Below are 27517 nucleotides of genomic sequence, written 5' to 3' on the forward strand. Positions count from 1 at the left end.
TTTTTTTTTTTTTTTTTTTTTTTTATAAGAATAATCGAATTATGAATATTTTTTACTTTTATATTTTCTTAATTTTAGCCATTTTTCTCCAATCTTTGTTTGAAAGAAGTAGATTATCCAAGAAAACAAATTTGCCTATTACCTAATAATGAAACGTTGTAAATTTTTCAAACTACTTGCATCGTAATTTATCCGTTAGAGTAAACAAAACAAAGCAAAACATAACAAAACAAAACAAAACAAAACAAAACAAAAAAAAAATGCAAATCTGTAACTTAATCCTTCATTACGGTTTAATTATTCATTACGCTTTCAAATCATCCCTGCAACAATACTTAGTTATCGACAATAGTGTTACTGTATAGAAGCAATAAGACCTCAAATATATATTTTTAATAAATACTCGGCTTTTAATAATAATATGCAAAAATTCGTTATAAATGTCGGTATAAATCGCTATCAAAATATTGAAAATATCGTTTTATCTTAATGCGAAGGCATTTGTAATGGCGAGTTTAGAAAATGACAATATAATTGACTTTGCAAAGATTTGCATCGCTTAAGAGAAAGTTTTTTGACGGAAGCTGGGACTGTTAAAAACATCGAAATACTTAATTGCCCATTAAAATGATTAAATAAAAAATGTTATCGTTTAAATATTTTGAATCTATTGTAATAAGCTATCACGAATTGACTATTAAATTCCGAATATTAATTAATTTTCCTATTCTACATTCTTTTTAAGGCTGCTGCATAATTTAATTTTAGCAGTAATTATATAATGATGATTGTTAAAAAAAAAAAAAAAAAAAAAAAAAAAAAAAACATGTATAAAGATATTAATCAAGAATTGACATACTTAACTCGATAACTTCCGAACGTGTATTATCGTTAAAAATATTTACTGTCTCATACCAATGATAATAAAAATGACAGGACATGATATCTTTTTATTTAGGATATACATAAGTGATTACGTTATAATGATTTAAAAATAGACTCTGAATGTAATAATGCTATTCAAGATCATTGAATAAACAAAAAGAAACAACAAAAAAAACAAAAAAAAAAACAAAAAACAAAAAACAAAAAGAAACAAAAGAAAAAAAGCAACACACAATGAGTAACGAAATGAGATATAAAGAAAATTCTCTTTTACTTTTAATAATATATATTACATGTCCTCGATAACCACGCTACATACACATTTGTTATTTGCTCCATTTAATAATAAAGACTCGATTTAACAATAAAATAAACGTAATGCTTGATATTGTTAATTTTAATGGAAAAAGTCTGCGGATTATTAGTTTAACTTTTAATTCATCTTCGAATGCTAACTGTTTGAATAAACTTTATTTGACATTTTGATGATGGAAATGAAAAGCATATGAAATATTACGTTGGCATTAATTTCATCCACGTGAACGCGTAATGTGGTGACGTAATACTAAGACTCGGACGTACACAGTAATATTATTAAAAACACAGACGAAAAAGAAACGAAAAGACAAAAAACCAAAGCATTAATATAACTTCATTACGTATTGATATTTTTAGATTAAGTTGTCACCACCCGATGACCGTTCCAATATCGTCGAATCCACTGCGACTCAACGTATCGAAATATACAAAGAGCGTTGTTCAATATTATCACGAAATAAATCCGACTTCTTCGTTTATAAGATGATGATCTTTATCAAATTGCTCCTTATATCAGCAGCCATTGGAATTATAGCAAGATATCAGATTATAAAATAACGGCGATAGCTATATAACTCCTACCTTGTAGGCCTAATTTTTAAGAGAAACATAACTTTACAGTGGTGTTTTTTTTTTTTTTTTTTTTTTTTTTTTTTTCCTTTTTCTTTACATTGAAAATACAAGCTTTTGGTTATTGTCAGAACTTTTTATACTCTTCAATATTAGAAATGTTTAATACGTCAACTTTAATTTGCGAATAAGTTAATTGTTATTGTATTGATTATTTTAATAAAGAAAATTGAAATGTCATTTTACGTTTGATAATTAATTTTTTAATTTCTAAGAGTTTGCTCAACATCATATCTTCCTTAAGGTATATTAATCATGAATAATCCATCGAATATGCCATTAGCATTGAACAAAGTGTGATCTATTTCTTGTTATTAAGCTTGAAGAAAAAGTTATTCATCATTCGCGTTGCTGTTGAGTATTTTACAGACGATCAGCCAGTGCTTCAACTAAATGGCAAAGTGGCAAATCTAAATGATTTCGGTAATGGAGAATGAATGAAAGAGTCGTACCGGGTCTGCCCATTATCGAATAAATATTTTCCATTTAAAGTCGACATTTAAAGACGTACGAATGAAAATTACGCTAAAAGTTATTATAATAAAGAGACGTGGAGATACCTCGTTGTATATCAAGGATAATATCATTGATGTTTCACGAGTACATTGTTCTCGACTTGAATTCTTCCTGATATTGATATTTTCAATATATTGAACAATTTTTCATCGCTAATTCAATCATAAATTCTTAAACGAGAACTTTAAGAATTCAAACATATTTCGTATGAAAGACGGCAGCCCTCTTAGCCCTAGAAAGATAAAAAAAAAAAAAAAAAAAAAAAAAAAAAAAAAATCATCGTTACCAACATAATGTAAAATAATCCACGGATATGAATTTCAACGTGCAAGTACATTTGACTTTAATTGAGATTGGATATCTGCAATGGGAACGAATGTGAAAAGTTTGCCCCGAAAAGAGTAAGCGATAGAGGCCAACGGCTATTCTTTCAACGTCTTTTCCCATTCCATTTTCCATGCCGCCGAGCTTTTCATCCACCGCCTAAGATTTTGCTTTATAATGCGCGCAGTAATTGCACGAGCTGCATTAGAGCGAGAGGTCTTTTACTTAACATTCATTATCGTTATTACGATTTCATTATTACCAAAGCACGATAGAAACGACAAACCTACTCGTCTATCATTAGACATTAATTACAATTGTCGATATCAAACCAATGGAGCCCGAAAGTAATCTTACAAGCAAATTAATACATTAATTTCAATGAGTAGACAATTAATCGATCTTGCAATATATTGCCCAGGTTGATTTGACAATTTGAGCGTCTGTTAATGAGATAGCAAGTACTAAAAGTCCTGATTCTATCGGCCCTTTTGCCACGAGCACATTTATTGAGCAAACACATTTCTTCCTATCCGATCGAGTCGACATTTTTCAAATAAATAAGGACGGACTCTCGAGGTTGGTTCGCTCTTGAAAGACTCTTGAAATAAAGAACGGTGCGTCCGTCCTTATAAAGCGAAATAAGTACGTATTTACAAATCCATGAGCGAAAAAAAAAAAAAAAAAAAAAAAAAAAAAAAAAAAAAAGATATCAAGGCTCAACATCACCAATCTTGGCATAAATGAAAAGCCGCCGCTCCACCCGTCTAATAATCAAAATTTGCCCATACGTTTTTGCCATTTACGTGGAGAACCTGTCGACAGTCTATTTGCGCCCTGAATTTATTCACACGAAGCATAATCAATTTTTAATGAAACGCATTAAAGCTTAATAGTATAATAAAATTAACTTTATATTATAATGTCATTAAGGAGCTGGAAATAAGTTGGCAAAAGTCTCGTTCCAATATAAATTTTACGCTGTTTTGAAAACTATGATAATTTCATGTGAAATGTTGGGATAAGTCGGACAATCCGTATTAGATAATGGGCCATTGGAAATATATCGATTTAATCATATTAACATTGAATTATGTTCTAATTTAATAGTATTGTCGGATAAATTTAGAAGTACCGAAGGCGAATGCGAAAGAAAATTTCAATTATTGGACGAAAGGCGATTTTAAATTCATTAAATTTATAGACTTTAGAAATTAAATTAAACCTAAGGGTTATCTATATCTAGCGTTTGTTACACACACACCTCAACCCTCCCACACTCTATGCCTGTTTATATAAATAATGTTTACGCGTACATGCACTTTATGTATTAGTACGGCTTTTATTAAATAATAATAGCCAATAAAAGCGTCGTTTATACGTATTTTATTAAGAGTTTAAGCCTTTAAAATTGTAAGCTTGCGAATGCTTGATTTCTTATTACATACTATACATTAAAGTTTTATATTAACTTCACGTCTTCTCGAAAATATACCACTGCATTATATTTATATTAAGAGGGTAATACGAACGTAACAAAAGACAAAATTGTTTTCTACTTAGAAATCTGATGTGTCTTGGCTGGTCCGTTCATTCGGCTTCTGTCACTTGTGAAACATCCGGTGATAAAAGTGGCCTTGAACTTGGGTTATAGTTGGGCTATAAGGGGAGGAGGCGCCTAACTATATCTCGGATATAATTTAGAAATGTTTGGCAGATTTTTCTCTTTTTGGCCACGCCTGGCTGGCCACGTACACTCACTCAGTCGGCCTTAACTGCTCGCGTAAAAAGAAAAAAAACAAAACAAAACAAAACAAAACAAAAAACAAAAAAATAAAACAAAAAAACAAAAAAACAAAACGTTTGCCGGCAACCATTGAGGCTCGACAAATGACTTGGTAAAGATTGTTTTCATTCGGCAGGGCCGATGCGAGTGAGAAATTAGTAGTGACAAAATTTTTGCAATTATTTGAAAAAGTTTGACGTTGCGCTTTAATCTCATCTGGCTCTTCTTAGTTATTTATCAATGTGAAATTTTTCTAGTTCAACGAGCACTCGCAACGAAAGTCCGTGCGTCATCAATTTATTCAAGATTTTTTGCGATAACAGCGCTCTGCAAAAAAATACCATCCAATTCCAATAGAAATTGAGTATTTGTACACTTGATTGCATATAAATATCTTTAATCCCCCCCCCTCTCTCTCTCTCTTTAATTCTTTATATTGATTTAAGCAACGTACGTGCCCGAAGCGATTCGAAACAATCGTAAATAAAAAGAGTAAAAATGTAAATTGTACACACATAAAAATGATAATAACCGAAGATCTTATATATCATAGTATTTTACATTTCGTAATTTCGTCAAAAGCACGACAGCGTTTTCTTCATTACTTTTATTATAGTTTTTCAATTATCTCAAGACTTTAAATAAACAATAAATCATGCTCTATTAATAACATCGAGGCTTTCAATTGCATTCGCTATTGGTTTGTATTCACCATCCCCTTGGACATCCAATTAGCGTCTTTGTTCATTGAATTGAAAGCGAGCAAATGTAGATTTTAGATGAATTTAGACGAGATAAACGCGAGGCTTAATAATTTATCGTTAGATAAATTAATTCCTCAGCGCCTTCGGAGATCAGTAATAAAGGCTCCTCCTTAGTAATTAATAAATTTTCCAGTTAAAAATGACGCTCGTCTGGCTGATTCTTCAGGAATTAAAATTATCCCAAAAAATTTATTGAAATTTATGAAACGTTATTAAGGCTCGTATCGCTCGCATACGATTAATTAGCGCGACACAATCGATGTAATGAGTTAGATAGTCGATTAGATCATTGTACAATTATTGAAAGTATCGGCAATAGGATCGATAAAAAATGCTGAATATTCCATGAGTAATTGTAACATTATAATATCGTGACGATGGGCAAACAACACGAGCGGCGAAACACCTACCTTTCCACTCGTACAATTTCATTGCACCTACGTGTTTCAAGATCTGCCGTCTGCTACTTGTCACAATCAATTATTAGCTTAATGTAGTGCCCACGTAATATCGGCAACGAATTATTAAATTAATTTTACCATGCAGTTTTAGCGAGAATTATCTCGATTTACGGTGTTGCGAATTTCCCGCCACGTTTCGAGAATGTCGAACGAGACGCGGCGCTGATGGATCGATCGAGAAAAATCGAGACCGCTAATCGCCAAAGCATTATCATTATCATCGCCATTATTATCGTTATCGTTATCGTTATCGTTATCGTTATCTTTATCGTTATCGTTATCGTTATCGTTATCGTCGTCGTTGTTGTTGTTGTTGTTGTTGTTGTTGTTGTTGTTGTTGTTATTATTATTATTATTATTATTTCAATAGCTCTTGGACGCTACATTTCCTCGATCGTCTTCGATTACCATTCACCATGAACAACACTGTTCCCATGTACATGGGCATTATAAAATCCAGATGCTCCCGTAGCTTGGCTCGACTCTGACTCTCGATCGCTCGTAATCGCGATCGAGCGCTGATCGACAATAGTCTCAAGATCACGAGTACCGAGCTAAGAATTGAGCTGGTGCTCGACATACGCCGAGGAAATGTGACGCCCGAGCGAACCAGGATCGATCGATCGATCGATCGGTAAGCATTGTCGTGCGAGCCGGTGATGGAGCACCACCCCATCCCCATCCCCCGCCCATTGACTCCAATAACTCCCCAATCGAGCGGTATACATTACCTCGAGTATCTTCTGCTGGAGCGCGTTGCCGTGGAGGGCGGCTGCCGCCGCTGCCGCCGCGTGCTCCGCCGCGTGGTAGGCGCCGGATGTGAGGGTGGCGGTGGCTCCGGCCGCGGCGGCCAGCTGCTCGCGGGCGGACCTCGACATCGGCGAGCCCGGGGTGTCGCGCGCCATGTCTACGCAGAGCAAACACAAGCCGGGCATGAGTTTCGACTGGGCTTGGGAATTTTGGCTGGACGTGGACGCGACTGGCGGCCTATACGGACTGAACGCGCTGCTCCTCCCCTGCTCCAACCTGACGCGCATCCTCGGCGCTCCTCAGGGACGCATCCCGCTGATGAAGGAACGAGCGAGTGACCGGGAGGATTATTGCCCCGGAGCGGTGGGAGAGAATGATGGGAAATAGCCACGGGGACGGGGTTTGTATTGTTGAATTTATTGGTGAGTCGTGTGAGTTGTGAGCCGGCCCCGTAAGTTCGAGGAGGACTCGCGTCCTGGACACACGGCCGTCGAATCGATCTCCGGAGGTGTAATGGTGTATAGCGGTTCGAGGGTCCCCCTTATTAAATTTGGAGAGGGGTGGGGAGGGGAGGGGAGGGGGGGGGGGGACGCGGGAGCGGCGACGGAGGTGTCGAGAAGGGAACGATGCGCACGATCGCGTGCAGCAGGAGCCAAGGCTCGACTGAGGTTGGCTTATGGCCCCGGGCGACAATAGCGGAGCGCAGTTAGGCGTTAAGCGAGTGGGAGAAGCGCCGTGATTAGTACGGATGTTCTCACGAAATCGTGATCCGAGAAGACGGCGATCGTCTTTTGGTGTTTTCGTGACGGCCTGTCTGTTGGCGCGCCTAACAGTGTACACGTATGCCACGAGTGTCAATTCGCCGTTCAGGGGAGGGGATAAGAGGGTTGGATGGGTAGTGGGGTTGACGTGGGGTGGGGTGGGGTGGGGTGGGGTGGGGTGGGGAGCTCGAGATGGCGCTGGTAGGGGGGAGTGAGGAAGGTGGGAGGGGGAGGTGGAGAGGGGGGGGCACACGTGCGGACTGATATCGGGATCGAGGTGCACATTATAAAGAGGAAAAAAGTTAAGTGGAATTCGTGAGTCGAGGAGAAACGGACGGTCGATTTTTATTTTATTTTTATTTTATAAAGGAGAAGTGCGCACACGGATTCGACATTTTCCTTTTTTTTTCTTTTTTATTTTGCCGTAGTTTTGCGAGGTCGTATTTATAGGAGGATTATGGGAAACAGCGCGGTCAAGATAATTTTGGTTTTTATTTTGTTTTTAATTATCTTCAATGTAGAATACTCGTTTTGACAAAGATGTCGATATTAGAATGCGAAAAATATGTAATGATGTTTTTAATTGGATCGTAAATAAATGAAACATTACTTATTACTTCGATAAAAATTTAAGCTCGCAAGCGTTCCAATTGGATAAAGTATTTTTTTTTTTTTTAATGCGCAATTCTTCTTAGCTAAGCCGGAAAAAGTTATAATTGTAAGACGTATTTTAACTTCTACTTTTATGCACAACATTCGAGTACCCATTGTTTTTTTAATGCTTTTTGCGTCGAAATGATTAGAAATTTCATAAAAGTTTCGGAGAAAAAACAAAAAACAAAACAAAAAACAAAACAAAAAACAAAAAAAAAAAAAAATTGTCATTGGAAGTTACGCGTTGGCTACAATATTTTATCATAGTTGGAAATAATTTTCCAAATAAATAGTAACTTTTTGGCTATTTATGTTTTGTGTTTATACACAGACAAATTTCATTAAAAAAATTAGAAAAAAATTTTACCATAGATTTTATTTCACGAAAAATGAGAATAAAGTTTAATTGTTTTTCAATTTACGGCAGGTATTTTATTAATGCATCAGGCATAAAACAAAAATCAAAAAAAGAAGAAAAAAAAACGAAAAAAAAAGTGACAGGATAAAACGGTTTAATTTAATTAACAATAAATGTAAAATCGATAAAAGATTGTATTGGATTTTTAAATAATATAGCTGATAATAATTCATGATAAAATCCATGCAAATATTAGCGAGTACTTATTACACAAATTATGATAATTATTTTTATCTGACCTTTTTTCTTTCTTTTTATTCAAATATAAATATTAGAAATACATTATGACTCTCAGATAAGTATTTTTAACTATAAAAGTGCTTTAAAGTAATATTGACATAATGTATTTTTAATCATTATTTGCATACTCAAAATAATGAATCATTTATTTATAATAAAAAAATTGTTTTTAAATAAGAAAAGTACTCTACAGCTTTATTTTAAATACGTGAAAATAGTATATTGAAAAGTATATGCGCCAACATTGATTTATCTCAAATTGTAATACGTGTCGGAGTAAATTTAATATTAATATTTTTGAACATGAGACAACGTAATGAATGTTTATATTTGCATATACCATCTTATAAAATGGTTTTAAACTTCATTTTACCTTTTAACTTGATTCTTTTAATCTGTCGTATATCATATTGCAAATTGAGATCTTTACAGTTTTGCACAATATTTATCAAATGTGGCCGATTAAGATTTATTATTTGCTGGGAATCGATTATTCGTAAGTATAGTATATGCTCAGTCTCCTTTATATAATATAAATCATAAATTCACTTTAATAGACGTTATAGACTAATCAATTATTGATCTCCGATCATAAAATCAAATATATAAGGTTACAAGCGACGAGCAGTGGTCAGTCCATACATGTTGATAATTCAACATTATAATTGCTTATTAATTATTGGATATTACAAAAGGTGTTGAATCGGGGCAAACAAACAATAATATGTGGTAATGTTTTAGAAAATATTAAGCAAATATTTGAAAAAAGCGATGTATTTTTTTTTCTTTTTTCTTTTTTTTTTTGTTTTTTTTTTTGTTCCGTAATATATAGTAAATTGTAACGAGTAATTAATTGTTGAGTTATCGGCTGAACATTCAATCGACTCGTTTTAATACTATCGATCGAATCTAGAGGGGAAGAAAGTCGACCGTTTGGCGTCTTAACGAAAGGACACCTTGAAATGTTTTCACCGATATTATTACAAAGTTGCAATTAAAATGAATAAAATTTACCAGTTTAATAACACATTAATGAAGCATCATATGTTCGCAAGACTTTTCATGATGCAAATGAGCGGCAATTGAACTATGGTGACATTAAATTATTATGCTAATAAAATCTGATATTTCGAAATGCTTATTACAAATTTTATCGACAGACTTACCTTTTTGTGGCAAATGTGTGAAGGCAGACGTGATTTCGACGCTCCTATACCCCACGTCTTCTGAAACAAATGAACTTTTGTAAGTGATTTAAAAATATATTGCGCAAATCCTTGTCCTCTTGGTATATATTGCATATTACAATGGCTAGTTTTATCATAGATAAATTTCTAAATAGAGAAAATTTTGTGCTGCACCATTTATCTTAAGAAAATTGTCATTATTACACGTGTGATTAATAAAGTATTGTAGATAATGCGTTTATAAATATTTCGAATTTGCATTGGTGTAATGCTGGTAAAAATTTAAGATTAAATGATATAAATGTTTCGTTTCAGAAATTTTTATAGATACACTGTTACTCATCAAGTTTATATATATATACATAAGGGTAATTAAACATGCATATATTTTTTAATAAACAGTTAACAAGGTTAGGATGAAAATCTCATATTTATAAATATCATATATAGTTTTTCTTCAATAATACTATATTTAATATGTTATCATAAAATAATCTTGTCGTGGTCTATTAATAAGACTTGATAAGGAATTTATAAACTACTAAAGTATTAATCAATAGTTGGCTTAATTAGTTTATAATGTATATATATATATATATATATATATATATATATATATATATATATATTAACTATTAATAAAAGTTTTAATTCATAAACGTTTATAGTAATTACTGATTTAATGATTTAACTTTGCAATCGTAGGTTTATTTGTTTATATATACACATTTTAAATGGGATAAACATATTTCGATAGAAGAGCAATTTGTTATAAAACTTTCATCATATCAATGTTTGATAGTTAAATATGAAAATTGAGCAATTGAGAAGATTCGAATCATTTTTTTTTTTTTTTTTTTTTTTTTTTTAATTCCATATATTTTTAAATAGATATAAAATTAAAATTAAACTGTAATAATGAGATGTATCGGTGTTGCTCCCTTAAGCAACGTAGATAAAATAAAAAATAATTTAGCCTATTTAGTGTAAAATAGAATATGCGTAATCAGTATTCTATACAGAGTAAGTAATTTCTAGTATAATATTAGAAAGCCGAATTTCCATCAACTAATTATATCGATAAGGAAGCGGTTTGAATAACAATACAATTTATTTAAATATTCAATAAATATTGATACACTTTTTTTTTTCTTTTTTTTTTTTTTTTTTTTTTTTTTTTTTTTTTTTTTGTATAAAACTAACGTAAACGTAACATTTTTGTTTACTATAATTAAGTTATTTAAAAATTATATACAATTTTCAATGTAATATTATATTATTGATTAACGCGAAATGAGTATATTGATTATACTATTATATTTAATTTATGTTTCCTTTAAAATTTATTAAAAGTCTTGATATTACGAAAATGTTTATTACATTTATAAAAATAGAAAATTTCTTGAAACGTTGAATTTGTAAATAATTTTTATATTCACTTCCTCAATACATATTTTTGTAATTATACAATTATAGCTTTAAGAATAATCAGATTGTTTTCAAAAGTTAATAAGAAAAGAAAGAAAAAAAAGCTGTATCATTATATTATTAAAACTAACAAATCCCTTTTCAAATATAAGCATATTTTTTAATAAAAAATGTATTAATGAATTACGTAATGAATTGAATTTGATTAGAAATAAATTTATATTCTCTTAATGTCAGTCTATAATAAGGAAACGTAATTCGTAATCGCTTCATTAATCGACCAAAGTAAAACAATGTTAAATCATATCTAACGATGTAAAAGAATTTTTCTTTATTTAAATATATAATTCTGTATAAGCGATATGTATTACCAGTAATATACCAACATTATGTTATTAAACAATTAAATAACGAACAACAACGCAATAATCGTCGATCAATCGTGCGAGAAGTTCAGCCGAGTCTATACGCAATAACTTTTAGCCTGTGTGCTAAAAATAAATTTTTTCCAAGAAGCGACATTTATAAACAGTTCTTGCATAACGAGTGTGATGCGGTAATGAAATGAAAGAATAAAAAGCAGCATTTTTACGTATAAAACCGAGTTTTATCGCTTTGCCAGTTCGCGTGCACGTGTGCACGTAATAAAAAAAAAAAAAAAAAAAAAAAAAAAAAAAAAAAAGAGGAAAAAACATTCCCAACAGCAGTGTCACTGTTCCGATAATAAAGCAAGATAGAAGAAACCGAGAAATTCGTGGGCCGTCCCAGTGTTACGGGCGTTTCTCTCGATGCGCTCGGCGAAAACTCTATTGATAAAATCATGTGTACTTTAGCGAGGAGAGGAGCGACCAGTAAAGCTGGTTATTAAATTGTAATCAGTTGGTTATGACGATTGGGGAGAAATACCGTTCAACCGTCGACAAAATTTCAGAGACATTGACCGAATATTTGGAATATATGAGGCAATATTGTTGCAAGCCAATCACTAGGTACATTATCAAAGTACCGTCTTTCTTTATTTAACTTGTTTATATAAGTGCAATTTTAATATTTTAATACTGACTTTAATACTCCAGCTCTTCTACTCATCCATTGGCGAAATGATTTTACATTTTTCCGATACTAATCTTTGAAAATACGTATTTGAAAACAATTACTTCAACTGTATGCAAATCGCTGTCAATATATCGTGATAAAAAGTGAATTCCTAACACTGTACAATAAAGAAACTAATAATTTCATATAATAATAATAGGAAATACGTAAACAGTATCGTTGAAAAAAAAAAAAAAACAAATAAGAAAACAACAATTATACTTTAGAATAAAAACGAGATGAAAATAAAATTAAAAAAAAAAAAAAAAAAAAAAAAAAAAAAAAAATATACTTTAAAAAAAAAAAGAGATGAAAAAAAAAATAAAAAAAAAAAAAAAAAAAAAAAAAAGAGTATTAAAAAAATTAACAAGAAATCAAAAAATATCGTAAATTAAATAAAACGAGCAATACCAGACGATGTAATCCCAAGAGCTGCTACATTGCTTAAGATTTTAATGTCAGGCTCGAAAGCCATGTAAATTATCGATTTTACAATATTCTATCTTTGTTATTGATTAGCTGAGAAAACGCTGTTTCGGCATTTTTAACATTTTAAAATTTTACGAGTCTTCCTTAAAACTTGCATTTAATTATAAATTAAGATTAATAATTTACTTATACTTTGGATACGATAAGTACGATACATTTACCGTTACCTATACCAACCAAGTACCTAAACGATTATGTTTATTTATCTAATTTTTAGTGGACGATTAACATGTAACGGACGATAATGTCATGAAATAATTTTCTTTTTCGTATTTAAAGACAAGTTGAAAGTACGTTTCCTGTCTGAAATATTTTTTGATTAAAATATTGTCAAATGAGCATTTAGTATAAATTTTATAAAACAATGCGAAATAACGATGATCTATAAAAGAATTGCAATTTGAAAATTATTATACGTTAAAGTGGTGAATGTGAATGATCGAATGTTTCACGGATTAGAATTAAAATTACGGGTAGTGAGGGAACGTTTTTAAGTAGATTCGACAAGTACCATCTACTGGCACATTGCAAAATGTAGAGAAAAACACGCGAAGGGAGGAGAAACTAAATTTTTCCTCGATCGAATCTCAAACGATCCAGACAATGTAACAAGACGCACACAATCAGCCCTTGGACTTCCTGGAAGCGTCGAGGAGATGATTCATGTCGCGACATTCCCGAGCTAAACGCGCACCGCCGACAGGTAGTATGATACACTCCCTTCCTCTACCCGCCCCGCGGCCAAGCCCAACCGCTGCCGCCGCTGCCGCCGCTGCTGCCCGTCATCCGTTCGTCCAACTCCCCTTTTTCATCTCGTTTGTCGGTGGAGCTCGGTAGCTCGGCTGTGACAACAGTGGCACTAATTATAAAATGATCTAGAAATAGCTTGAACTTGAAATCTTCCCTTGTTTTATTCTTTTTCCGTGGCGTTGACTGGCATTCCTTCCCAAGCGCGGCAAATCCATCACTTTAATAGCGGGGCTACCAGCCCTGAAGATTAGGTCGTAAAACAAATTTTCCGCTATTACCTGTTAAATGTATACTTTCGATAAATTTCCAATCGCCCGATTGTTACGGAAAAGTCCGAGTATAGTTGCCATGTTACAATGCTTTTTGCCAGTCGAACATAGTTTCATAAGTACAACAAAACGTTTGTATGCTAAACATAGTCGGAAAATATTGGCGAAATAGTCTTTGAACGGTCAAGTGAGCGAATGATTTATGAAACTTTGCATGACCTAACCAACATTTTCTCCCACAGATATACAAAATTATTTATTATATGATAGCTACTACATTTATATTATAGAATCTCATTTAATTCGTTGAATCATCAAATTTTTAATACTTTAAGATTGTCTCATTGTAATGTTAAATTATCGATGTGAGAGATAATGAAGATTGATAATAAACACAGATAACGAAAAGATGCATAATTCTTAAAGATATTGAGAGAGAGAGAGAGAGAGAGAGAGAGAGAGAGAGAGAGAAAACACAAATAAACTTTATTATCAATATTAATTAGAAAGTTATCGATAATGTCAAAATAATAGCTTACGAAAATAATGAATAATAATATTTCTTGGGCAAATTAAAATTATTATCAGAATATAGCTTGCGTAGGGTGAAATTTTTATGGAGACTTTTCCTTTTATTTAAACTTTCATTTCTGCATTTAATCCTCTACATTAAACTTATTTGAAATATTTATTATAAAGTTACAAATTATTCCTTTGATCATTTATTTTTATACTATAACCTACTCACTGAATTAGTTGAATCGAATTCATTATAATTATTTCATATATCTATCTATATATATATATATATATATATATATATATATATATATAGATGTATATAGAATGTAATAACAAACACAAATTTATATTACTACATAACAAATTGCCTATTTAACTAAATCACTATACATTTCAATTAGGAATAATAAATTTATATTCTTCTAATAGAAAAAATTCTAATAATATAGAATAAATATCAGTTTCATAAAGCGTTCGATGTATTATTGAAGGCGACCTTGATTATTATATTATAATATCTCTTCTCTACATTATTATTATCTTCAAATAATGTTATTTAATAAAAATCTCACAAACATTCTATCCATTATATTTGACTGATTGATTCATACGATTAATTAATAATTAGAATAGATAACGATTATTATTATTATTATTTTTGTTTTATATATCTATTATGGGTATAAAAAAAAAAAAAAAAAAAAAAAAAAAAAAAAAAAAAATTCAATTCTCATAAAAAATAAATCCTTTCATAAAACGACAGTTTCTCTTTTTTATTTTTAACAATTTCATACGTATTTATGTACCTGAGGTTTCAGCAAAAACCGTGAGTCACCAATTGAGCATTCTATTAACATATTTTTTATATCAAGAAGAAGAAGAAGAAGAAGAAGAAGAAGAAGAATCGCTTATGCATATAAGCTACAAGTTTATTTGTTAGTAATTTTTCAAATTTCGACTTATCTATCCTGACATTTATTATTAAATATTTAATAATGGTTTTATTGCAAATAGTAATAATAAAAGATGATAATACGTATTGAAAATAAGTAATGCAATTTTTTCTTCTCAATAAAGTAAAATACAAGATAAAATAAAGCACTTTGAATTGCCATGTAAATTGAAATACATTTGTAGATTAAATTTTTCATATAATTATAATAATACATTTAAAAATAGAACGAAGGCTCGATTAGTCAAAAGAAGTTGTGAAAATTTTTGAAATTTTGTCATTTACAATGACACTACTATTCGTAGGAGATTATTATTACTTATTGTAAAATGCATTGGACTCGGCTCTTACTTAAAATTCCATTGAATTTCATGCTTTTAGGTCCTTTTTTATTGGAAAACTAACAATATTGACTATTAATATAACGTGACAATAAAGTGTTACGTTTGAATGGAAATTTGTTTGAAATTATTTCATCAAATGTTTCTTTTATTACGATATTAGGAAAGTTTTTTTTTGTTTTTTTTTTTTTGTTTTCCAATGAAAATACCACGAAAAACACGAGCAAGTAAATCAAATACTTTTGTAATTATTCATTTAATCGTCGAATAGATTTTTTTTCAAAGCAATCAATGAAATAACTCTAATATACATATAAACTCGAGCAGATACAACAACGCAGTTAGCTCATGAAAGTAAAGATTTTCTAAGAATAGGATGCATAGTGTAGAACAAAGAAACGTGGCACGAGGAATAATAATCAGTCGAATTAATGCATCACCCAGTCATTTATTGAAATATCTTTTCTGGTCGGATAAAAGGGAATCACAATATTAATATCGCTGCGTTGCACAATTTTAACGATATTTTTACTGCAAATGTTTATTTAGTCTGAAATTCCAATAATCTTGAGAAATTTGCTAAGCACAATGAGTATGAAAATAATTGTAATTAATCGTAACGAATTTTATTTATAGCCATGATTTAAAGTTAAATAGAATAGAAGCGTCGCATTAGTTTGAATAATTTATAAGCTATTAAGAGTCGCTATATTTTGTCAACAATTTGTCTTATAAATTACGTTCTGCATTCGATCTGTATTACACTACTGCATTCACAACTGACAATTATTTAAAATTCGATAGTCGTAGCCAAACAATTTATGTAACTCTCGTTTACTTTATGATGCTGCCAGCGAGGAAAAAAGTTTATAAAAAAAAAAAAAAAAAAAAAAAAAAAAAAAAAAAAATATCCGAATTAGCCGTAGTCACGGCTACAATTATTTTATATGCTAGAAAAATACTTTGGAAACTTGAGAGAAAATGGTTGATTGTAGGTGTGAGACTTTGGTTAAGAATCGCTTTGACGGCCGCAGTAATTAACTACCACGAATGAGTTATGTATAGAGCAAGTGACTCCTCCCCGAATTTTACCGGTTAATTGTCACACGAGATTGGTTTATTTTACCGATGGTATGTCACGGGCACTATACACTCCCACGGTTAAATGACGTGTGTTTATGGGCAGGCCGCCATAGCCGACGTGTGTGCCGTTTAAATACCGTGGAATATATACATGGGTTGTCATCACTAGAGAGGCGCACTCGGAGAAAGAGAAAGACGCGTATGGGATTGGCAGACCGAGACAAGCAGACGGAAAGAAAGAGAATATTTTAGAATGAAACCGGTAGAGCGAGTAATGATGGCAGCTAATTTACACATTAGTCCTTCTTGCTTCTACAAACTTGAACAGTAAAATTGTTGTCTGCGAGACGAATAATATTAGCAATGACCACTAATTCCATTGCCCAGTCATTACTTTCTCCAAAGTTTTCTCATTGGTATTCTTATCCGACTAGATGCTAAATTTCATTCTACATTTCTCTCTCTCTCTCTCTCTCTCTCTCTCTCTCTCTCTCTGGCTAGCCATTCGTTTAAACTTCACTACGACACTCGCAGCTTATTTTATTTGATTATTAGGCTTGGCTGATATTTCTATAGTGATATTGATGATATCCTATACGATATCTAACGTGGCGAAATGAAAAATTTTAATTTCTTTTCCATTGAACGGTTGAATATTGTTAAATGAGAATGCCATGGATTTTCATTATTTATAATCCAATACGTGCAACGCATAAAATATAATTTTAGCGCGTGTCCTCTTTCTAAGTAATGTGCAATACAACTTGACATTGGGATAAGAAGTTACAGTTGCTATAAAAGCAAAAAACTAACGAGTTAAGTTATATATAAAATACATATACGTGTGCATACTTTTATGTTTATCAAGAGCATTACTAGTAAATTACAATGATTTTATATATCCGTGCATAATATATCTTGCTTATGATAATTATTCAGCTTGATTACAAATCTCAATTTTGTTTTTCAATTCGTTTACATTAATGCTGTTAGCTTAGCTTATGCGAAGTATAAATATTCCAACTCCACCTCCTTTCTCATCGACGATCATTCGGTCGATAGTACTATAGCATTATAGATCGCTGAAACTTTTAACATCGATAATTCTTTTGTCGAGAATAGCGAGCAATTAGTCCATTAGACGCATTAGATAAAAAAAAAAGAAAAAAGATTTTCCCTTTATCAAAAATATTCGCGCACGCATTGCCGATAACATAAACATGGCGAATATTATTATAAATATCACGTATAAAAATCTACGCGAGTTGAAACTTTCCTGTACTTACGAGAAGTATTAAAAAACAAAAAGCAAAATACAAAAAAAAAAAAAAAAAAAAAAAAAAAAAAACACAATCGTAAAAAGGCGCGCGTGCGATTACAACTGAATGCAGAGCTTTTATTCGTCAGAGGTCAGCGCATATTTATAGATCGGAAAAAAAAAAATTGAATTTCCGCACTCGTGTGCGCACAACACTGACTCTGGAAAAATCGTTATGCAATTAAAAACCTCCGCTTGCGCGCGTGTTAACACTTCAAAGATTACGACTGCGTTCGGTAAATATAGACACGCATATTGACACGATTTATTATTGTTTGTTTGTACATAAGCTACTAGAATCTAGATTTTCTTTATCTATAATTAAATACACAAATAGAAATGAGAAGCGAAGGACGCAGTTACCTTCCCCCCCCCCTTTTTCCTTTGCTTCTATTTATTTTGTTTTTTGTTTTTTTTTTCTTTAGTTTTTTAAACAATAAAAGGATGAATTCGTTGATATGTATACGTACGCTCCTTTGCATAATGTTAGTGCTAGTGAAGAAGTATTAGGCGCACGGGGATTATAAATGCGGCAAATTACAAATACAGAAAATCAGGACAATTGCTAAATTGTATAATTTTAAAATGCATATATACATAGATGAATACACAGATTTATATGTATAGGCAAAAAGTTTTTAACATGAATAATTAAACCAACGATCATTAAAAAATGAAAAACAAATATTTATTAATTTCTCACATATTTATAACTTTATGCCTACTATGATCATGTCAAAGAATTATTAAATGATAATTGTATTTATTCCACAATCTATTTTAGATATTATGATTAATAATGTATTAAAAATATACTTTATGCTATTTTGTACGACCGTTCGTACACGAAATATCACAGTCAAACATTAATGTAATTGATCGAAAAGAATATAAGGATTTGAGTGAGTTAAAGATTTCGCAGTTATGATAATACAAATATGTGACCTCATAACCCACTACTTATAAAAAGAATAAACTATAATGATTCACATTCTAAAAATTCTTATTTTACAAATTCAAACTACGTATATTACTTTTACCAAGTTTATAGGTAAATATTTACGTTTTAAAGATTAAAAGTAAACTCTACGAATTGATTCGAACTAGTTATTCATTCTTCTGAATAATAGACCGAGTCCAAGGAAATATTAGAATAATTTCAAAATATGTTTTCTTTTATTATTTCAAAACATTAATTCTTCACGCCTACCTACTTTACGGACTAAATGCATTTTACATATTCATTTATTGATATAATAAGCCTTAATGTCATTAATTGTCAGAACCATTACATTTTTACATGCATTATGTATTATCATTCTGATAATAATTGTTACAAACTCTACGAAACAAACTTTCTCCCTCCTCTTTTACTACTATGCATTTGTTCTCTATTGCTTGCATTATAAAATATTCGTACTCTAGCAAAATACTTTTAGCTACCTTAATATGCATTCCAAAAATATATAATTTCCTGCTTTATCAATTGTTAATTTCACCACATAAAATAGTTAAAAGCTCTATCCGGGTTAGTTGAAAAAAGTAAACATTCCGATATTATTTATTACCACCGTGAATTTTAATAATTAATAATTTAAAAAAAAATAGAGCAAAGTCTAGATGTGTAGAAATAAAGTTAATAATTAGAATCATTTGGCGAGCGAATTGGCAGAAAATAATTCTTCACAAAGAAAGACAACTAATCAAGAATGCAGATCTATTATTTATTAAATAACATTTAATTTTGGTTATATATGTGCCCCCTTTATTGTCATTTACTAAGTTTCTCATTGCGCGAGTATTTATCATCTGTTTTGTTATTTGTTGTTGTTGTTTTTTTTTTTTTTTTTTTTTTTTTTTGTAGCCCCATTATATTCGCACATTTATTCAAGATATTAATGATACTTTGTAAGCCATTGAGCGATCAACGATGAAATTGCAGATACGAGGGACAGAAATAAAATCATATCAATATTAAAGACACTAACTAACTTTATTCCCAGTAAACGTCAAATCGAAAGATATACTAAATTATCGAATAATTACCATAACAAATTTCGTTCTTCAAATCACGAAGCTATTTTATCGATTTTTCTAATTCTAAGTTATTTAGTATCGATGTTAAATTGCAAATCCTTAGTTGTCCAGAGTATTACGATACATTTTAATTTTCGATTATTGCTTCTGATTTTTTGTTAAAATGTACACAAAATAATATAATTTTAGAACGTTATTGTAATCAATTTTAAATCGATCAAGATTTTATTTAAGAGTGCATTTTAATGTCTACCAAAGTTCTGTGTTTTAAAATCTAAAATAAAATCGACCTTAATTTAATAATATTTTTTCTTTTATTAGAAAATCTATATTTAATGCTTAAATACTCGGCTTAAAATAAATTTAAATGCCATTTCTTGTTAATCGCAAAAATTCGTCCTTTTCATTGTTGCACGTATGAAATCAACATTTCTTTTTTTTCTTTCTTGAAATTTCTATATATCTCTATTGCTCGCGCAGGCGCACGCACACACGCGCGCACGCACTGGTACGCTCGTATTCATAAAAAAAGTCTCGTTAACTTCATAGTTTCAATTTGATAGATCAATAAGTAAATGGTGCTTATAAGCAATAAGCAACTTTATTCTATAAGTATTAGATAATTATTACATAATAATAATAATAATAATAATAATAATAATAATAATAATAATAATAATAATAATAATTACAGGAACAGCAATGGGAATAATATACAAAATAATACTAATACGACGTGTATATTTATAAGATAAATTCTTTCATGACTGAGTGAATAAAGAAAATGTAGTTGACGATATGCGGGTATAAATATACAAAAGTGGCCGTGAAAACTGAAAGCTACTGCAGACAATGGATTTTAGAAAGTTTTTCTTTTCTAGGTTAATAATGTTGGTATAATTGATTTTTGATCCAAATACCGTTGGGAGAATATTAATAAATGCACGGAAGGCGAATGCGTCAAGACGTTCTTTTACACATTTTAACATTATAAGAACTTATAAAAATTGATAATTTAAATTATATTCTCTAAGCTCTTCTTAAGATTCTATTAAGATTTGTTATTTATTTATAATACGAGGGCTAACGTAAATAATATTTTTGTTTAAAATATTTAACGTAGCATTCAAATTCATGACATTTTATTGTACTCGAATGTAAAATATGAGATTAATTAATATTATAAATGTGGAGAAGTAAAGCATAAAACTAATATATGTAGTTACTCGTGAAAAAAAAAAAAAAAAAACTGTGTAAAGACGAATTAAGAAGTGAATAAACGTCGGAACGTTTTAAAAAGTTAAAAAATTCTACAAGTTTATAAGCAATTGATTTGAAGATTTTTAAATGACCGACGCCATTTATATAATATCTTACAGTTCTTCGGTTACGATCTTTTCTTATTAATGTAGAATTATATAATTGGGAAATAAACTTTTCTAACAATGTATGATATCCTTAAGAGAGAAAAATAAATAAATAATTAAAAAAAAAAAGGTAAATAATCGTACGATTATAAGACAATGAAGGAAGGAAAGAGGAGGTAAAATCAACTGTGATTCTACGTGATGGAGAAAATTTGAAATATCGATAGGTGTTTTTCTTAAGGAAAATCGACGAAAATTATTTTGCAAATCTAGCATTATTAATCTTCGTTCCTTTTATCCTCGATTTATAAATCCCACGTACAATTATGACTATTAATCAATCAACATATAACGACAAAACAAAAAAATCTCAAAGCTTTCATATTGTAATAATACGTAATAAAATCAAGTGACGATAATTGTGCAAATTAACTAACAATCTAAACGAAAATTATAGCCTAAATGTATTAAGCGGTTGGGCAGGTAGCGTGAACGAAATTTAATTGAAAAAACGAATATAAAGAAACAGTTCATAATTACCGTTTCCGCGTAACATACTCAACGACATTAAATTCTTCCCTTATTAGCGCACTCACCAATCGACCACTTTAACGCCTTTGGCCCGAGAATGCAACCGACGCAACGCTCTCCCCCTCCTGCCCACCTACCCACCTACCCACCTACCCACCTACCCACCTACCTAGCCGTACCAGAAAACCAATCCACGTCGCAAGTCCAGCTCTGACATTAAATTAACGATTGAGCACTGGCGCGCATGGAGAAATAAACTGGCCATCGCCGGTACGAGATAACTCGCTAATAAGGAAGTCTGCAAATCCACGGCGGGGCCATAATAAATCGGGCCCCCGAGCGCGTATCCGATTTGCCCGTTGGAGCGCCTCCCGTTGGGCGACGCGCATTTCGAGGACAACGACCAACGCCGCGTTCGCTTGACCTACAGAGGCGTCGAGAGCGCCGTCCGAGAATAGCGTCTCCTCCTCGGCTACTGCGCGCTCGCAGCCTCTTCCCCGTGCAACGACACATCGGCCACGAGCCGAGCTAACTCGTCGGCAGTAGATTAACCCGCAGTGGCACGCGACTACGATGGATGACCGTGCGACCCTCCTACGGGAGGCCCGCCACTCCACTCCTGCTCAACGACCATTCTCCACGATCCAGGATGGCCGTATCTCGAGGGAGCGCCTAGTTACTTACCGCTACCTCTCTCATTGTCCTCGCAATTACTTGTCGTTTCGCGATTGCGCAACGCCCTCGCCGTCTCGCTTTGGCACTTGAGCAGCTCCCGGCCGCTCACGATCGCACAAATATCACACTCGTTTTAGTTAAATTAAGAAAGTCACTTATCGGCTTTACGATTCTTCGACCTTGGCACATGATGCGATATAAAAAATTTCGCTTCAAAACCAACAACATTATGGAGTTTAGTCTCAAACTAATGATATTATCATGCGATAAGGATGATTGTAGGTCGGTTAAGAAAAATAATAAAATACATTCTATCAAAAATGATCAAACGAATAACTCCATTGGAATGAAAATGTAAACGGAAATCGCCTAGAGAATTATCGTTTCTCCCCATTAAGTCGCTCACTAATCATTAGCTAACAACGAACTGAGAATACAAGCACGATTCTAAAATTACGTTTGATTGTAATTTTCAGTTGTTAGGTGTTTACATACCCTGTTTACGTGGCAACAGTAAAATCCCAAAACAAATAAAAAGAACGCGCTCAATGAGGCGGAAAAGAAAACGAGGGGAAAGGGCAGGCGACACGAGATGACGGTGAACAATGGAGATCCATTCGACTGGTTACTTACTATTCCTCAATTATCCAGACCTCCGTGCCGATCTTCGATCGGCTTCGGTCTTCGATCTTTCGTGGACAATCGTTTAACGGACTGTGCCATGTGCGTTGGCGGATCAGAATTTCGCAACGCTACGTACAACGTATTTTACGCGTATGCCGGTCCTCGCGGGCTCGACGACGCCAAGCGTCGCCTTTGTCTCGACTTGTGCCGAATTTAGATGTGTGTACGGTGGGCGTCCTAAAAATATCACGGCCGCCGGCCCCGAAGCCGCGATCTTGCTTATTTCCACTCGAGCGTTATTTCCACGTGTTGGGGGAGAATAGATGTATCTGCGACGACGACGACGACGACGACGACGACGACGACGACGACGACGACGACGACGACCGCGACAACGACGACCACAACGAAATGCTTGCGTGAGTCATACATCTTACATCGACGTACACACTGTGTATTTTCGAGGCTTTAAGTATGCTTCAATTACTCACGCCTCAATGTACCTTCCAAGTCAAATAATAGATTACTATATCGTAAGAGAAGCCATTGACGAGCGAAATTCTAGTGCATCGCAGGCGTTTCTTGATCTAGAAAATTATAGTTCGAGGATGAAGAATACTTTTGTAACGTTAACCCTCGTCTCATTTATTATTACTCTATCAATTATATTATATTATTAACGATGAGTTAAAATGCTAAACACTCAGGGATAATGATAATGATTATTAATATAAACGTAATGGCATTGCACAACTTATTCATGAAAATAAACACGAATTTAATTCCTCTTTATCGTTATAAATATGCGATTTTGTCCTTTATTCATTAATTATATTAATTCTTATCGATATATTTGGATAATAATAATAAATGGCGTTTACGTTAAACGATAGCTAACGATCATTATATATCGAAGGTCTTTTATTTAATAAGCATTTTAAATGCCCCGTTCGATGAAAAACTATCGTTGAATAGGAATTGAGGAATCGAATTCCCTAAATCGAATAAATGCTCAAGTATACTTAATACCTAACGAAGAAAATTTTAAAACTGATTATTTACTTTATATTACAAATCGCCTATTAATCTTATATTTAATTTTGAAAAACATTAACAATCATGTGACTTTGTATTTTTCAATTCTCATTTATTTCAATAAATTCATCGAGATTTATAAGCTTTGAAGGTAGATAATTAATTGAGCGGAGATGGTATTTGAGTTAAAAATATGTCGACTCCGCAATATTGGAGATTTTAAGATACATTTCTGACAATGTTGTTTATTCTCCTAATATTCACTATAAATATAAAAAAAAATATAAAAACTGAAACTTCTGCTCGTAACGCTCAAACGTGAAAAGTCAATATTTTTATGTTTCAAATAATAACAATATGCTTATATTTCGCTTATATTATCGTCGTAGTATCGAAATAAAAAGAAGAGAAAAAATCATGGGCGAGTAAAAGTATGACGAATGTCGACTAAAAATCCACGAATCCACGAATCCACGAATTCACGTATCCACGAATCCACGAATCCACGAATCCACGAATCCACGTATCCACGTATCCACGAATCCACGTATCCACGAATCCACGTATCCACGACTTACAGTATTATTATTACACGACAATAAAAACAGATAGAAAACTACAGAGTTTCAGAATGCCATTTATCGTTAATTGCTTTACATAAGTAGAATCGTGTTAATAAAATCACCGAGCCCTCGGAATATTTATATTTCCATGAATTTACGTATGCTATGCGGTATTGCACTTAATTATCAAAGTTATATATGCACGTGGACACTACCGACGAGGAGTGCGTAAACAGGCGTTACGAACTTATGCTCGTAATATCCTAACCGAATTCTTCAGCATAATAAAAACTTTCCTTCGGCCGCGACTCGCTGCTAAGTTACAACAGCGACGTTAAGCCAGCAGGTAACGTCTTTGACTTTCCACCTCCTGCACCCGAGAGATCCAAATAATCGCCATAGCAAGAGAATTAATCGGTCGGCCGCGATTACGATTCACCGGCGAATTCACCGGACAGTGGCTACGAGGGGTTAGGAGGTGCTGAAAGCGGCCGAAAGTACGTCGTCCTTATATGAAAAGAACGGCACCGAGATCGGCAAAAAAAGACTCGAACCCTTAGCGCCGCGGAATTTCAATTCGCGTTCGCGTTTGCGTTTGCCCGTTGCCGCAATACGTGAAAATGGAGACGTGGGTGGGTGGGAGGCCGACAGGTAGACGATTCTGGTGTCTTTTGGCCCTAGGCCGAAGCCTTTAGCATCAACATCGCGTGTCGGTTATTAATAGGTTGACAATTGCGGATAACGGCCACCTCGAACTCGGCCCGATTCGTTTTTGAATCGACGACGACGTCTTCGGTTCTTCCATCCGTAACTCCATCTCCCAGCCTCTCGACATCGGCTCCATTATTCAAAGTCCGCAGACTCGCTCGACCTTCATTCACGTCTCTCACCGTGATTTTTACCTGGAGTGCCGTTGCGAAGACTCGTCGAATTCTCCATGTGGGCAATCGCTCGTACGGTCGCTGGTACGACGCTATTTTGCAATTCAACCCCATCGAAATATTTATCGGCTGTCAGGGCGACGGCATCTCGTGGCGATTGAAATAAATCTCAACTCAACCTTCGAGAATCAATGCGACAATGATGCGACAATTATGCGACAATTATGCGACAATTATGCGACAATTATGCGAAATGACTCCTGGAGAAGTTCAGCAAATTTATCTCTCGATATCCATGCTAATAATAGAAATACCGTTAACGCGGATTGTTTACCGAAGTTCTTTAAGTCGAAATATAATGTCCGTAATTTCTAATTATTTCTTTGTAAATATTATTTTGTTGATAGCTTGTTAGAACAAAAAAAAAAAAAAAAAAAAAAAAAAAAAAAAAAAACAGAGAAAGATGTGTGTAATGTATGTCACTCAGGTGCGTCACGGGATATCAAAATAAAGTAAATATTTTAAAATGTCACCAACCACCGGACTATACAATTTTCCCAATAATTTTCACAATCGATTAAATTTTATTTTAACCAAACATAGTATTTCGTGAAGTGAATTTGTTGACACTTTGTACTCGGTACTAAGATTATCATAAAATCGTACAAAATCATTAAGGAGGCATACATACTCCAATCGGCTGTCAACGATGTCGTTCGAGACCAAATAATACGCTCTTGCTCGAGCGATCATACGTAATTTAGATCATAAAAATAAAATCCTCGAGCATTAGGACGTAAAGACGTAAAGACGTAAAGATCGTTGATAAGAAAGTTACAATGGAACATCAAGTTTTATAATTATTAGGTAATCCGGTAAATCAGCGAATCATGAAAATTTAGTTAAACCGATGCTCCTGTCGAAGGACTACTTGGGCAAACAATAGGCAAATTAATTTTTCCAATGTACTTTTGATAGGAAAACTCGTATAATTGTAACACGGCCTTTCTTTTACGTACGATAAACTTTTTGCCCTTGCACTTATCCCAATAAGCAGCTTCTCATTAAGCTCGATACGTTGGCATGGAGCTTGCGTCGCAAAGTCATCGAGGGAATCAGTCCCGCGCGACTCTCTTTTTTAATAATCCTGGAATCAAAATGTCGGACCGAGCCTTTCACGCAATAACATGTGCAAGAGACATACCTAGTTGATTCGTGTGGTGCATATTGTATATGGTAGCATGTTCCAGGGCCATATGCCCCTTGGTCCACCTTGGCGAGCTTGCGCTCGAGAGGAGAAGCCAGGAGTCCGGCTACATCCAACGCCCTGGCTACCGACTTTCGCCCCACTCACTTATCCTATGATGGATATTATAAACAATAGGGCGAGATTTTTTCTCAATGTCGCTTAACAATTGTCCCCGGGGCAGCTCGACTCTTGGCGAACGTCGCTCCTGCGGAGGCTGTTGGTTCAAAGAAAAGTGTGTCTTAGCTCCAGAGACTCTTTCACTCGATTGTCTATGTGAAAACTGTCGGAAATTGAAGAATGATTTAAGCTCCCGTAGCTTATAGCCCCGTGTCGCTCATCCTTCTGCCTTTTCCCATTCTTTTTTTATCATTCAAACGTTAGGAGGTTGGTGGGCCGAATGGTGGATTGGGGATTGGGAGGGGAGAGGAGGAGATAGGTGAAACGAAACTTTACACTTCATTTTATTTTCTAGGCTTATCTCGGCTCATCTCTTGTGAATCGAGCGATTTTTAGCTTTACGCTAGGAAGTGGTTAAGTAGTTTGGCGAAATTAATAGGTTTAATAAATATTAAAAGAAGGCAGGGAGATTATCCGAGAAAGTTATCCAAAGTACA

At 33.1% G+C, this 27517-nt stretch overlaps 1 protein-coding gene across 1 annotated transcript in view; it reads right to left on the reverse strand.

Annotated features, from left to right (window-relative positions):
* Positions 1–27094, reverse strand: part of HDAC4 (histone deacetylase 4) — a 62623-nt gene extending 35529 nt beyond the window's left edge. Inside the window, exons 1-3 of the mRNA XM_011498379.1 lie at positions 26859–27094; positions 9674–9733; positions 6416–6591 (exon numbers count right to left, since the gene is read on the reverse strand). Coding sequence (XP_011496681.1) covers positions 6416–6591; positions 9674–9733; positions 26859–26910 — 288 coding nt within the window. The 5' untranslated portion in view covers positions 26911–27094. The remainder of the gene's footprint in view (positions 1–6415; positions 6592–9673; positions 9734–26858) is intronic.
* Positions 27095–27517: the final 423 nt, after the last annotated feature.

This window comes from Ceratosolen solmsi, unplaced genomic scaffold (assembly GCF_000503995.2).
Source record: "Ceratosolen solmsi marchali unplaced genomic scaffold, CerSol_1.0 scaffold30, whole genome shotgun sequence".
NCBI classification, from domain to species: domain Eukaryota; kingdom Metazoa; phylum Arthropoda; class Insecta; order Hymenoptera; family Agaonidae; genus Ceratosolen; species Ceratosolen solmsi.